This window comes from Heliconius melpomene, chromosome 2 (genome assembly GCF_056956725.1).
Source record: "Heliconius melpomene rosina isolate 202511_hmr_F chromosome 2, ASM5695672v1, whole genome shotgun sequence".
In the NCBI taxonomy this organism is placed as follows: domain Eukaryota; kingdom Metazoa; phylum Arthropoda; class Insecta; order Lepidoptera; family Nymphalidae; genus Heliconius; species Heliconius melpomene.
The window spans coordinates 6,137,450-6,151,508 of NC_140390.1; the positions used below are offsets into that span (position 1 = coordinate 6,137,450).

At 30.9% G+C, this 14,059-nt stretch overlaps 1 protein-coding gene across 1 annotated transcript; it reads right to left on the minus strand.

Moving 5' to 3' along the window:
• Positions 1 to 101: 101 nt before the first annotated feature.
• LOC146540600 (alpha-tocopherol transfer protein-like) lies at positions 102 to 10,211 on the minus strand. The gene is made up of 7 exons (XM_085201300.1): positions 10,132 to 10,211; positions 5,356 to 5,534; positions 4,754 to 4,907; positions 3,117 to 3,237; positions 2,547 to 2,678; positions 1,710 to 1,923; positions 102 to 352 (listed from the first exon to the last, which is right to left on the minus strand). The coding sequence occupies exons 2-7, from the start codon at positions 5,522 to 5,524 to the stop codon at positions 198 to 200; spliced, it is 945 nt and encodes a 314-aa protein (XP_085057426.1). The 5' UTR covers positions 5,525 to 5,534; positions 10,132 to 10,211; the 3' UTR covers positions 102 to 197.
• Positions 10,212 to 14,059: the final 3,848 nt, after the last annotated feature.

Here is a 14,059-nt window from a genome sequence, read left to right on the forward strand (position 1 = left end):
AAAACTTTAGTTAATAAAGTTCTCGTTGTAAAATAATTCTGCATTTATAATCCTAATTGATAAAATACAAAGGCAATGGATCAAAATAAAACCAAACATTATCCGAATTCCATAAATTTTATTATCTTTTTATTATTTTAGTCCGTTGCTTGGCCATAATACTTAACTTTATGTTCCCTTAAAACATCACTTTTTAATTAATCCACAGTAAGTTTTCTAAAAGAACCGGGCATCCCTAAATACTCTTCGTTAAACTTGATTTGACTCCGCTTAGATTCATCTGCTACGAGCTTATTGCAGTCGTCTATAATTCTTGTACTCTCTTTTGATTTAAGGCAATCCTTCCACTGGTCTTGAAAGGCAAAAAATAATAATAAATAAAGTTTTTTGATTTGTTATTATTCATACATGTTAATCTATACTAATATAATAAAGCGGAAGAGTTTGTTTGTTTGTTTGTTTGTTTGTTGAACGCTAAGATCTCTGGATCTACTGGTCCGATTTTCATTGTTTTTGTTTTGTATGAAAGCTGCATTCTTCAGAAGTGCTATAGGCTATATGACATTACATTACACATATATACTAATATATTTTAAAGTACTTTCTAATTTGACATGCAATTTAGTCTGCCATGTTAATAACAACCGTCGCGTCGCTACGCAACCGTTACCGCGACATTTTGATATTCATCCTTATGAAAATAAATATAATAGCCACTATTAACATTTTATCTAGATTGAAATTATAGTTTACTGTATAACATTCTAATAAATAATTAAGGAGATGTCACTGATTCCAAATGACCTAGCCTACGGGCGGCTCAGTATATCCGACGCGAACGGGCAGATGACGTTGACGTTTTTATAAATTTTCATACATTTTCGAACTATTGTAAATGTTTATGTAATTTTTTGTTGTTTATAATTAATTTAAGCTACACTTTGGTTCTCTTCTTATTTTATTTGATATTGCCCGCTAAAATTATCCTCCTTAATAGAGAGAAATGTTTAGTTATTTCGTAGAGTCGATATCTATGTACGCACGCACGGAAAACTTTAGGTACTTTTTCTAATATTAAGAATATCTATCCTTTAGTTACTTTTAATCCTTTTGTTGGTTAATTTCAATAACTCAGATATTTTTTTCTAATAATGTGTATCTACTTATTATTCTTTTTGATTATTAAACTTATATTTTCTTACTAATTCTATTGAAAATTAAAAATAATTTAATAAATATATTTAATAAATATTCTTATAGTTGAAGCAGGCGTAGCCGCGTCCGGGTCCACTAGTAATATATAATTATGTGTAGATAATTATTATAATTATCACGTAATCTTAAGATTTTATACAAAAACAAACAATACGAGGCACTAAATTTAAAATAAAAAACAAAAATACTGTATCAGCTTGGAGATCTCATTTTTTTTTCTTCCTTGACACGTGTAAATATATATTTTTTTATAGTTCTCCATCATCCATATTATAAAGAAACGATGACGGCGATGAAGCCGTCGACGCGCAGCGTGCGAGTGTTGTGAGTATGATTCTCTGAATGGAGAATTAAAGTTAGAATAAAAAGATATAAAGAAATTCGTTTGAATGATGTCTTAATTTAAAATGGGATACCGCCGATGTGGTAAAACGCGGCGTTGAGTTCCATCCATTATCTCGCAGTAGTAAAATGACAACTATAAAGTAACTTACTAGCTATTTTTTCACAACTTGGTAAATCCCCGCCATAATCTTTAGGGAGACATTCTTTAGGTATCTCCTTATATAAATCTTCATAGGAGTTGTGTACATGGAGTCTACTGGCTACTTTTTCTCTAAGGCCTTGCTTAATTAAAAATACAAATTTATCTACGAACGATGGTGCGTTAACTATGTGTATGCCTTTTATTTTAGTACCAAAACCTTCCTGAAAAAAAACTTATTATTTTTATTTTTCTATATGTATGGCCCTATACGTACCAAGGTAAGCAGAGGCAACCTGGGAACTTAGTGTTAAGACACTTTTGTTCCCCATTTTCCGCCAAACACTCAAGACATTGCATGTTGAGAGGTGAAACTCAACGTCGAGCTTTGCTTCGTTACAAGACCGAGGAAATAGAAATATTAAATATTTCATTCTCGAGTGGGAATTATAACCGTCGCGTTTACAATGGCACGCTTTTGCCCCTTCGCCTCGACGGCCTTGTCGTCGTTATCGTTTCATTATAATCATGATTTTAAATATCTCTTGGCTCTAGGTTCCCAGGTAAAAAATACTTTTAACTCAATTCTCCCAAAGTTCGAATTCTGTGATATACTCGTACATACTCATTGTGTAATTTTTATTAAAATACTTTTACAAATGTTTCTATATTATTTATATAAAACTGTTCTTACTGAGTGACAGACAGACAACGCAAGAACGAAAACATTAGTGGATATTTCTATTTCCCTCTTCTTGCAGTAATCTGCTTATTAGTAAAAATCACAAAAGAATTCTTGGTTTAGTATTAAAAATTTTGTACTATGTAATTTCCGTATAAAACTTACTGTGCACAATATTTCTCCCTTTTTTAATACAACTGGATTAAGTTTGGTAAGGAGACTAATGTTTACATTTTTAAGATCTATTAAAAATCGGTCTGAGCACGTATAATCATGGAACAATCTATATTCTCCAATCTAAAAAATAAATAAAAAAAGATTAAGTTAAATAAATAATATAAATTAAAATAACTTTTTAGATAATATACCAGTATCTGCTGGTGACGCCAAAATGGACTGGTAGAATCAAATATATTTTAAAATAAGCCTTCCCTTAAATAAAAATGGAATCCACTGCCCTCCTCTTAAATCTTTTTCAACTGTGCCAGAATAGTATTAGAAAAAATATATTAAAATATAAGTTTTACGCTTACCAGGATAAGCAAAGGAAATTTATTGGCAATACACTATTGTCCACTTTTATCCCGAAATTAAGATATTACGTATTAAGTGTCAGAACTCTACGCCACGCTTAGTCTTTCCTGCGCAAAGAAAACTTAGCGGGAATCGAATTTCCTAATTTCGTGATTACATAGAAAATACCACATTACATTGAACATGTATGTATGTACTTACCAAAAAGCAGTATCTCATATAAGACAGTATATTAAAATTATCTAACTTTCCAGGTAATATTTGTGTGACGTTGACCCTAGAACAATCTTCGGGACATAATTTAGGTAAAGGTACGTATATTCTGTAAAATGAATAATTTAGAATTAAAGACTAAACTAGAAGGGCTAGGTGATTTCAAATGTTATTACGTATCTATAAAATCGAAAGGTCACTCATCACGAAATTTCAGAAACTACATATGCTAGGAATCTGAAATTTTGCATAGGAGTTACTTATAGGACGTAGGTGCTTGCTAAGACGGGAATTTGCAATATTCGACTTCTAAGGGGTTGTTTTTGGGGTTGAAAGTTGTATGAAACTTCGTTACTACAAATGCTAGGAGTCTCAAATTTTACATGGACGTCACTTATAGGACGTAGGTAATCATGGAGACAAAAAATAATAATAACGTAGTTTACGCAGGTGAAGCCGCGGGCGGGCCGCTAGTTACGTATAATTTTATATTTACTTAACACAACTATTGCTTTAAAAATTTTGAAGGCGCTTATAACATAGTATATTTAAATAATTGTATATTTAAATTGTGAAAAGCACCACAAAAGAAAGTGAGACATATTTGTCTTTTTTTCCTATCCTTATAATCTTAAAGAATTGTCCTTCTGCATTGAGTTCAGCTTTATTGTGGGATTGTGAGGGTATTTAAGAAGAAGAGACTTAATTGGTAACGGCTCTCAACGCCGCGTTACACCGGACCGTGGAGAAGTAAAAAAATCAATGTAAATACTCGAATAGTATCGGACCCTAATATTTTTAACGACACGAACAGTCGATTTGAAACTTTTAAGCAGTAACCCCTAAAACTCTAACTTGACTCCTTAACTGTATTTATTGAGAAAGGAGAACATGTCAAAAGAGATTTAAATGAAGTATAATACGGTTATCGTCTAGTGCGCTAGTGAATGGGGCGAAAACACTAAAATTTTAGACCTAAAGTAGTTATCACGGGGAAGTTACGAGTGTCTCCATACGCCAAAGCGCTTTGAGAAGATAATAGTAATGCATTTCGAGCACAATTTGGCACATCCAACAGTTTAATGTAAGAAATAAAAGCTTAAACTACTGTTATATTAATGGGGAATAAAGGGTTAGTCGAGTAATCGTTTTAGAGCTACAGATATTATTTAGAAATTAAGACTAATATTATTTATAATTAAATACTAATTAAATACTAGACCAATATTATTTATATTAGGAGAAAATATCAGATTTATTCACATAAGTTATTAAAAGTAACTAATATTTAATTTTTGTTATAAATTTGCTATTTTATATTCGTAGGCGCTTACACTTATTAGGGCAAAGTGAGTAAATTTACTGAAAAATAGCTATCCCTCGCGGCTTAGCAAATTATTTATTTATTAACCTGAATAACATTCGTGTTCTCATAAGGTTGACATTTTAAAAATAATATTTATACATTGAAAAATAAAGCTTCAGCTATTTTAGTAATACAGTTAACTTGTAAGAGTTTTGTCGAGCAAAATATTTTTTCCCCTAGTGGATTCCCCCCAATTTCCCCAGGTGGGGACCACGCCTACAGATCAATATTTCTATATATTACTAAAAAATAAACTTACATACTATCCATAAAATTTTCAAATTCTTCAAAACTTTTATTTAAACTTATTTCAGGAAGCATTCCTCTCATTGTGAGGATTTTGTCGATTTTAATTTTTGTTGCTTCAACGGAACCCTTGCTTAAAAGGAAGAAGCTTTCTAATAGTCTGCGACCTGAAATATACATATTTTTTTCAATTATAATAAAATTTATATTGAGGCCAGTCGTGGCGCAGGAGGTTGACTGGTTCTGGGTTCGATCCCCACACGAAGAAATTATATATTTATTTAAATTTATATATCCATTTCTTCGCTCTAGTCTCGAGGCAACGGGCGGCGATGACTTCCGAAAATCAACGGAACGGAGTGTCTTAACACTAGGTTCCCTATCCTGCTGTGGGCGGGATACAGCGTGCCCTTCTGCCACTGATCATCTCAAAAATTTCGAAATGAGGAGATGAGAGAATGTCACGTCTTCATTCTACTAAAGAATTATTAGATTTGTAGCGCACTATTAATAACTATAAATATGGTCGTTGTGGGTTTGATTTCTACTGAAAGGAAAGAATATTTTCTTGCTTTTCCAAAACAAAATGCGACGTTTAGATCCGCCAATACTTACTCAAATATGGTAAAGCTGATATGAGATGGTCTTGTTTCTTGCACCAATCTTCTATCAAGTCCAAACTTTCACGTACTCTCTGTACATCGCTCAAATTGTAAAGTTGTCGGATTTTCTCCATTTCTTCTCGCGTCACTTGGAGAAGATCGTGATGAGGTATGGTTTCCATTTTGATAGATCTGTAGTAATAAAAACATATAATAAGTTTATAATTACTAAGACTATACTTATGAGTGCTGGAAAATTTAAAGTTTGTGGAAAGCTTAAGCAATTTTTTTATACTTTTGGTCAAAGTAGGCATTTAATCTGCGTCCTATTCTTCTATTCTTTCACGCTGTATCCCGCACAGAGCAGGGTAAGCAGAGGGAAGATTTTAACACACTCCGTTCCTAACTTTCCGCCCAATTCTGGAACCACTGTGTGTTGGGTGGCGGAACTCAACGCCGCGATTTTGCCTCCATACCAGAGCGAAGAAACAGAAATATAAATTTTACGTAAATATGCTACGCTATTACGACCTCAATAATATACATTTATACAACAAATAGTTTTTGTTCTGTGTATAATTAGTGCAATTACGTTTCTTACCTTTGACACTCAATTATTTCGAATAATTATAATAAAGACAGCAAAGGAACTGCAAATTAATTTGTAGATAACTTTGTACAGATCTTTTAACCTATTCTATTCTACTATTATAAATAAATATTTAATACCAGGAATTACACGTTCCTGTTGGAACGTGAATACGTTTGGAATTTTATTAAAATTAATAAAACAATGAATTCCAATAACATTTCTTTAGTTGAAGCGTGTATATTTTATATTAAAGGCATGGCATTGAGGAAGGCTGTGTAAAAGTAGTGTTAAGACACTCATTTTTCCGCCATATTCTAGAGACACTGCGTGTTGAGTGGCGGAGATCAGGAAAGGACGAGGAAATGAAAATATTAAATATTTCCCAGAATTGAGCCTTTGCGCCATGATAGCGTCGGCTTTTTTTTCAGAATTCAATAAATTCTAAATAAAAAAAAACTTGTTTTCAAACAGTATAATTAAAGCAATCATAAATAACTAGTTTTACATTGAAATATATTTTTTAAAATGTTCATTCCAAAAAAAATCGCCGCACTAGAACAATAGTAACGTATTAAATTAGTTAATTGCTACAAAAACAATTATAAACACAACAAGTGTATAAACGTGACGCAAAATGACGTCAGAGTTTAATTAATAAATTTTATTGTAAACATTAATTAATTATTTTTAAGTTATTGCAATTAGGTATTTAAAAAGTTTTTATATTCTTCACGTTGCAACATGTATTAGCTAAATGATATTTGGGGGTTCGATTCACACTCAAAGGAAGGAAAGAGGAAGGAATTAGGTTCATGTCCATAGACAAGATATAAACGCGGCGATGAGTTGCGCCAGCTACAATATGTCGATAATTAGATAAAATGGTTAAGAAATATCTCAACATGATGTTCCCGTCTTAACACTAATTATGAGAGTAAAAATTTCAATATATATATATTTTTTTTTTCTCTATCTTATTTATTATACATTTTTAACACTTTTAAATTGTTATTCCACACTTAGGTAAGAAAAATAGTTATTAAGCTTTTTTCAAACGTTTTCTAAAAAAGTAAGATTACGTAATTTAATTTGAACTTTCATAACACCCAAATAAAAAATACCTTTCCTTAGCGGGATTCAAATTCATAACCATTAAAGGAAGTATATAAAGAAATATTTGCAAGATACATTAACACCCATATATTAAATAAATATTTTATCATAACAATAGGATTTATCCTATTGTTATGATAAAATATTATTAAATATGCTAACAAAAATTTACTTAAAATATATTACTATTTAATTTTCATATTAACATCATTGTCGTAGTAAATAAAAAGACATTATTCATACATTAGCAGTATGCTATAAAAATTAAAATAAACACTAAATATTAAGAAAAGTTTAGTGCTTCTATTTCTGAGATTAGTGCGAACTAAAAGATAAACAGACAACATTTTTAGAAATAACTAAATAATAGATTTTCTCATATATCTTTCATGTACAGACAGCGATGAGTTTTATTAAATTAAAGTTTTAAAAAAAATAATATAAAAAAATATGAGTAAATAATTAAAATTGTATTCAAAATTTGAATTATTAAAATTTTAAAATTAAAATAAAATAAGATATTATTTAAAATAATTACAATAAATTTAAATTATAATTGTAAGATATTTCCTTTAATACAGATACAAAGAAATCTTTTTATTACTGATACTGATATATTTACATAAACTAATCTATTAATTTTTCCTTATAAAGACTCTATGTTTCATTGAGTAATTTCTAGGTATTTCAATAACTGATGTTAAAAACACTTAGTTTGTAATTTTATAATACATGTAAACAAAGCAGATTTGCCCACTGAGTGAGGTGTGCAGAGGGAACCTAGTGTTAAAACTCTCCGTTCTCCATTTCAGTCCAATTTTCGATTCGTTGATTGGCATAATGAAAGCCGCACTCATAAAGCGACAGGTTTAGAAGGTTCGATTTCCACATGAGCAAATGAAATACTTAATATCTTTATTTCTACGCTCTGGTATCCGAGGCAAAACTGCAGAGTTGAATTCCACCACTCAACACGTAATGCCTTATAATTGGGCAAGAAGTGGGGCGTGGAGATCTCTAACACTAGGGTCCCTCTACATGTGGGATACAGCGTGAAGTGAATAAAAAAATGTATAATTAGAGCGAGCGAAGCCGTAGGTATGCCACTAGCTATCAACTAATTAAAGTTAAAAAAAGGTGTACTTAATTACTTATCAAGACTAGTTCATAAAAATGCAGTTTTTTCTGATGTTCAAAAACATGGAAGTCGACACGGTAAATTTATATGCAAATTTTTTATAATAAATTTTACGTTAGATATTATTTACATATATCTATTAGGATTTGGTCTTATAATACCTTGCAATAGAACATTAATTTTTAAATTTAATTTAACCAAGATAACAAAACTGAATCCACAGTGGAATAATAGAACAATGTTGCGATGAATGTGGTTTCAATTCCCACTTGAATTATTTTTCATCTCTTCACTGCGGTAAAATAAATTGAGATGATGAATAACGTTAAACACAATATAAGAATAGGCTCTCATCTCACACACAGCAGTGTAGGCAGAGGGAACCTAGTGTTAAGACACTCCGTTCTCCACTTTCCGCCGAATTTTGGAATCATTGCGTGTTGTGTAGCGCAACTTAACGCTACGCTTTGCACCAGAGCGAAGACATGGAACTAAAAATTGTTCTGTCTGTTGTTTCTTTTGTATAAAATCACGGCACGGTATCTGACGGTACCCGCAATGGTTTTGGGCTCGATTCCCACTTAGGGCAATGAATAATTTTATTTCTTAGCATTCATTTCTTCTGATATCAATATGAGTTAGAGAAAGAGTGTTTTAATATTAGATTTCATCTGGCTACGCCAACAAAGACTGAGATAAAACTTGAAGCTTAAATTAAAAAAACAAATAAGTTACTATTTTTAGTAAATAGAGCACTAAAATAAATAAAATTCACATTTTCCTTATACTTAATAGCGTAAATAAACATTGTTAGATTTCTATCTAAATATGTAATTTGAAATATCCTTCTTAAACTCGTTAGATACTCTTGTCAATGTCATTTAATTTTTGCCTTTCTACAGTATTTAAAAAATATATTAAAAAGTGGATAAAGCCGTCGTAGCCCAAGGCCACAAGTAAGTGACTATAACGCGACGGTTGTGAGTTCGATCCTCACTCGAGGGAATGAATTATTTTTTATTAATATTTTCATTTCCTCGCTCTACCACTAAGGCAAAAGTCAGTGTTGAGTTCCGCCATTCAACATGCAATGGGCGTGAAGCGGATTTAAAAAAACTAAAAATAATATAAATTCTAATATGAAAATTGCTTACAAATAATATTTAACTATTTACGAATATTATTTATTCAAAAATAAAAATAAAGAATTAATTTTCTATTATGAGACCGAATCGTACGAGCATAATCTGTTATCAAAGTTATTGCAAGAAATTTGCATATAAATATACCGAGTCGAGTTCAATGCTTTTGAACAAGAAAAAACCTGCATTTTTGAGAGTTTTAAATACTAAAAACGAAGTAATTAAATACATCTTAAATTCATTTTAATTACTTACTTACTATGTTATTTATGTCACAAAAAAATATGTTCTTTTCGGACTATTCAATACTAACGGACTCCTTCAATTAAAACAATCTATTTATAATATTAATATAGAAATAAATTAAACAAATAAAATATATTAAATAAAATAAATAAATCAGCTTCACGCTGTATCCCGCATACATCAGGGTAGGCAGAGGGAACCTAGTGTTAAGACACTCCGTCCCCCACTTTCTGCCGAATTCTGGAGGCATTGCGTGTTGAGTGGCAGAACTCAACGCCGCGCTTTACCTCGACACCAGAACGAAGTAATAGAAATATAAAAAAATAAATAAATAATCTTAAAAATAAACAATTTTGAAAAACCATTTGTATTTTCTATCGAAAATAAAATAAATTCCAATTTTGGATTTGCACTTCTAAAAATTTTAAAATATAAATAATATTTAGCAGCTCTAAGCTTACGATATATTAAATTATTATATATATATATATATATATATATATATATATATATATATATACATATATATATATATAAATAAATTTAAAAAACAATCACCTGCAATGGTCCAGCTGTTAGCAAGAACACAGATCGACTAAGGCTTAGTATACTCAAAGATTTAGTCTGTTACAAGGATATCACGTTGTATATACGTCATTTTTATATGTAAATCGTTTTATCCGACCGTGTACGTATAAAGCGGTATGCAATTTTAGATTTTTTATCGTATTAATTAGTATATGAATTTTAATTTTTATGATTTGTTTATTTTCATAAGAATTTATCTAAAAAATATGGTAATATTATAATATTATATAGTACAGCGTATTTTGCACTTGTTTTGCTAGTTTTTAGGGTTACATGTCTAAAGAGTAAAAGGAAAAGTAGTACTAAAAAGCGCTGTCCGTCCTTCTGTCCGTCCATAACCATGCTGGTATCTCATGAACCGTAAAAGATTGACTTTGACAGCTGAAATTATCATACATAATGTAATAATATAATCTCTATAACAACAAATATCTAAAACAGAATAGTTTTGCCGTTAACAAACGTAATATTTTTATATAACAATTTGCTTTAATAAATAAAATAGTACGGAACCCCTCGTGCTCGAATCTAACTCGCACTTGGGCTGGTTTTTATCATAATTTATTTTATATTTCCTATTTTTACAAATAAAAAATATAACATATAAAATAACCAGAGAACCAATGCTATCAACACTGCCCAAAGGATAAGCAGGCTGAAGTGGCACTTGCAGCAGAACCGATGACCGTTGGGGTAAGCGCGTTCTAGAGTGGAGACCACGCCTCGGCAAGCGTAATGTAGGACGTCCTCCAGCTAAATGCGGTGACGATATTCGCAAAGTGGCGAGCAGCGGCTGGATGCGAAGAGCTGAAGATCGAGCTCAGTGCCGTGCCATTGGAGAGGCCTATGTCCAGCAGTGGACGAAGACAGGCTGATGGTGATGATGATGATGATAAAATAACGATTGCTATAAATATTCAGTTTATTATAACTAAAAGTTACTCTTGTTTTCGTTCAAGTTTTAGTACATTATTGTTTGATAGATGCATCTACATTTATTATATCTATATTAATTTAAAAATTAAAGAGTTTATTTGTTTTTCCGTGCTAAAAACGGGAAAAATTATTACCTATATTACTTTAAGAAGCCATATCACATGGGCCAGTTGTAGCACAGGGGCGTGCGACTATTAACGCGACGGGCTGCGGGTTCAATTCCCACGCGAGGTAAATATTTAATATTTCCATTTCTTAACTCTGGTAATGAGGCAGAGTTTTCACCACTCAACCCGCAATACCTTTTGAAGATGGAGGGAAATATTATATGGAGCCTGCTATGCGCGGGATACAGCGTGAAGTTAAAAAAATACATCACCATATGATTGTTTCGATACAATCCACTCTATATTTGTTTACGTTTATAATTTAAATTTAATTTAAATAAAATGTAATTTAATTATTAATTGAGCAACTTGTTTATCCAATTTTTATAGTTATTTCTTTTTATGTATCGAATTCCTCATTTTTTTGGATTCACTCCAGTTTTTTGTACACCTAAGTGGAGTTTTTATTGCTAATGTAATACAGAAATGTATTAGCTTTAGATTGTAAGCGCTATTTGATTTTCTAATATAAAATTAATAAATTAAAATAAAAATACTATGCTCCGAATCGTTCGTCGTCTTTTTAAAATACTTTTAATCTGTACTTAATTGAGGGGCCTGTGTTGAATTAAAGTTAAAGTTAAAGAAACCGAGAGTTCTGTACCAATTGCTGGATTGTATTTCAACAGGAAATACAATTTGAAGTTGTTAAATTTAAGCTTTAAGTTCTAACCGCTGAGCCATAAATCTCCCTACAGAGATGCTAATAACATAAATAAGTTGTAACAAGCGTATAAGAATTTCGACGTGGCTTGATGAGAACGTATAGCTTAGTGACCAGAGCGCCTATTATACCAATCTAATAATCATGCCGCACATCTGTTCCCATTGGGACACTTCCGATTCACACTTTCAGCCGAATTTTGAGGGTGTTGCGTGTTGAATGGCGAAACTAAACCCCGTGCCTTATCTGGAAGAAAATATAAATATCAAATATTTCATTTCCACATTTTCGTAACACGCACGGACAGCAGTAACTGCTGATGATAGAGACGTGAAATTTGGACAGATGATTATTTTCATAATCTGGACATTCACTAAGAAGGGATTTTAAATTTTTTTAATTCTAAAGGGATGAAATAGGGGTTGAAAGATTGTGTGGATTTTTTTTAAATCGGCACCGATTTTTATAAAATTTGAAATTCAGACTCTTAAAAATATTTCATTGAACACGTGTTTCATGGTTTTCTAGAATTCACCCCTAAGGGTTCAAATAAGCAGGCGAAGCTGCGCGCGCTCGCTAGTTATATATAATTTATATAACACATCCTCTTATCGCATTTAGTGAGAATTACACGGTGGAATACATGATCTATGTGGTTAACAAGTGGCATGCAAAGGTCGTTCTAAGAATATTATATTTCAAATAATAAAACTCTTTATAATTATATATATAGATTGATTTTATTATTACTTCATTATTTTGCATCTGTTTTGATGCAATTGGCAATGATTTACTGTTTAAACCATTAAATCCAGTGAGTTTTAATTTTATTTAAGGAATATGACAAGGTGGAAAGGAGAGAATGGAAAGTTAATTGGGGAACAGTAATACTCTTTCACTGACCTTAGAAGTTCTTTATAACAGTGTGTTTTCTTCTCAGTTCTTTTCTGGAGATATGTATATAAATATTTCTCCTAGTTATTATTTTTAAGATATACATATATATTATGTCATTCTTAGAAGCAATTAGTTTTACAATATTTCGCAAGGTCTACCACGTAATTATAAAACCTTGCATTAGTAATTTCAAGAACAATATTACAAGATAAGTAATTAATTTTAACACCAAAAAAAATATTTAGGTACCCAAAGGATAAAACGGGGGTCAAGTATTATTAGATAATTCATAGTCTGTTTGTACATGTCTCTATCTTTTGGAAAATGACTCATTTGACAATTCTAGTAGACGATAAATTCAAAGCCAGTAATGAAAACAAATAATTATTTTGTCTTCTTTACCATTTTACTTAAACCTTCTTCACTTATTACCAAGGGGGTAGGGGAGGGGATAAAAATTATAAAAAATATCACGTGATTCATGGTTGAGTTGCTTGAGAAAAGAATTAAATAATTGATACAGTGAGTAGTGAGGCAAAGGGCGGCGTTTAGTTCCGCCACTCAACACGCAATGCCTCCAGAATTCGGCGGAAAATGGAGAACGTGGGGAACGGAGTCTCTTAACACTAGGTTCCCTCTGCCTACCCTGCTATGTGCGGGATACGGGCGTGAAGCTAATTTGATTTTATGTTATTTTTTTTAAAGATTATTACTATAACTATAATTTAACAAAATGTCAGTTCATAATAATTATGACATATGTATTCCACTTAAATATACATATTTACTTGAACGTCGACATTTAAATATAAAATTATATTATTAGAAGTCGTAAAAATTTTATTATTCGAATTAGTTATATTAAAATAATAATTTTTAAAATAATATTGTTTCATGGTTGTTAATTTTAAAGGCCGTAGTGACGCAGTGGACCATGCTGCGTCTAAATATAAATATAACGGTTATGAGTTATTTATTTTTCAACTCCTACTTTGAAAAATAAATAAACTAAAAATAAAATAAATAAAACAGAAATAATATAGGAACCAATTAATTATGAAGCTAAAAATTTTGTAAATTAAATAAAATTAAATTAAATAAAATATCCCTAATACCCCTAGGATTTGAAATGGCATCTAGCAATATCTGGATAATTAATATTTGTTTTACAATTTTATGATACAATTCAAAAATAAAATATAATTTTAATATATTATACATATTGAGTCTAGCG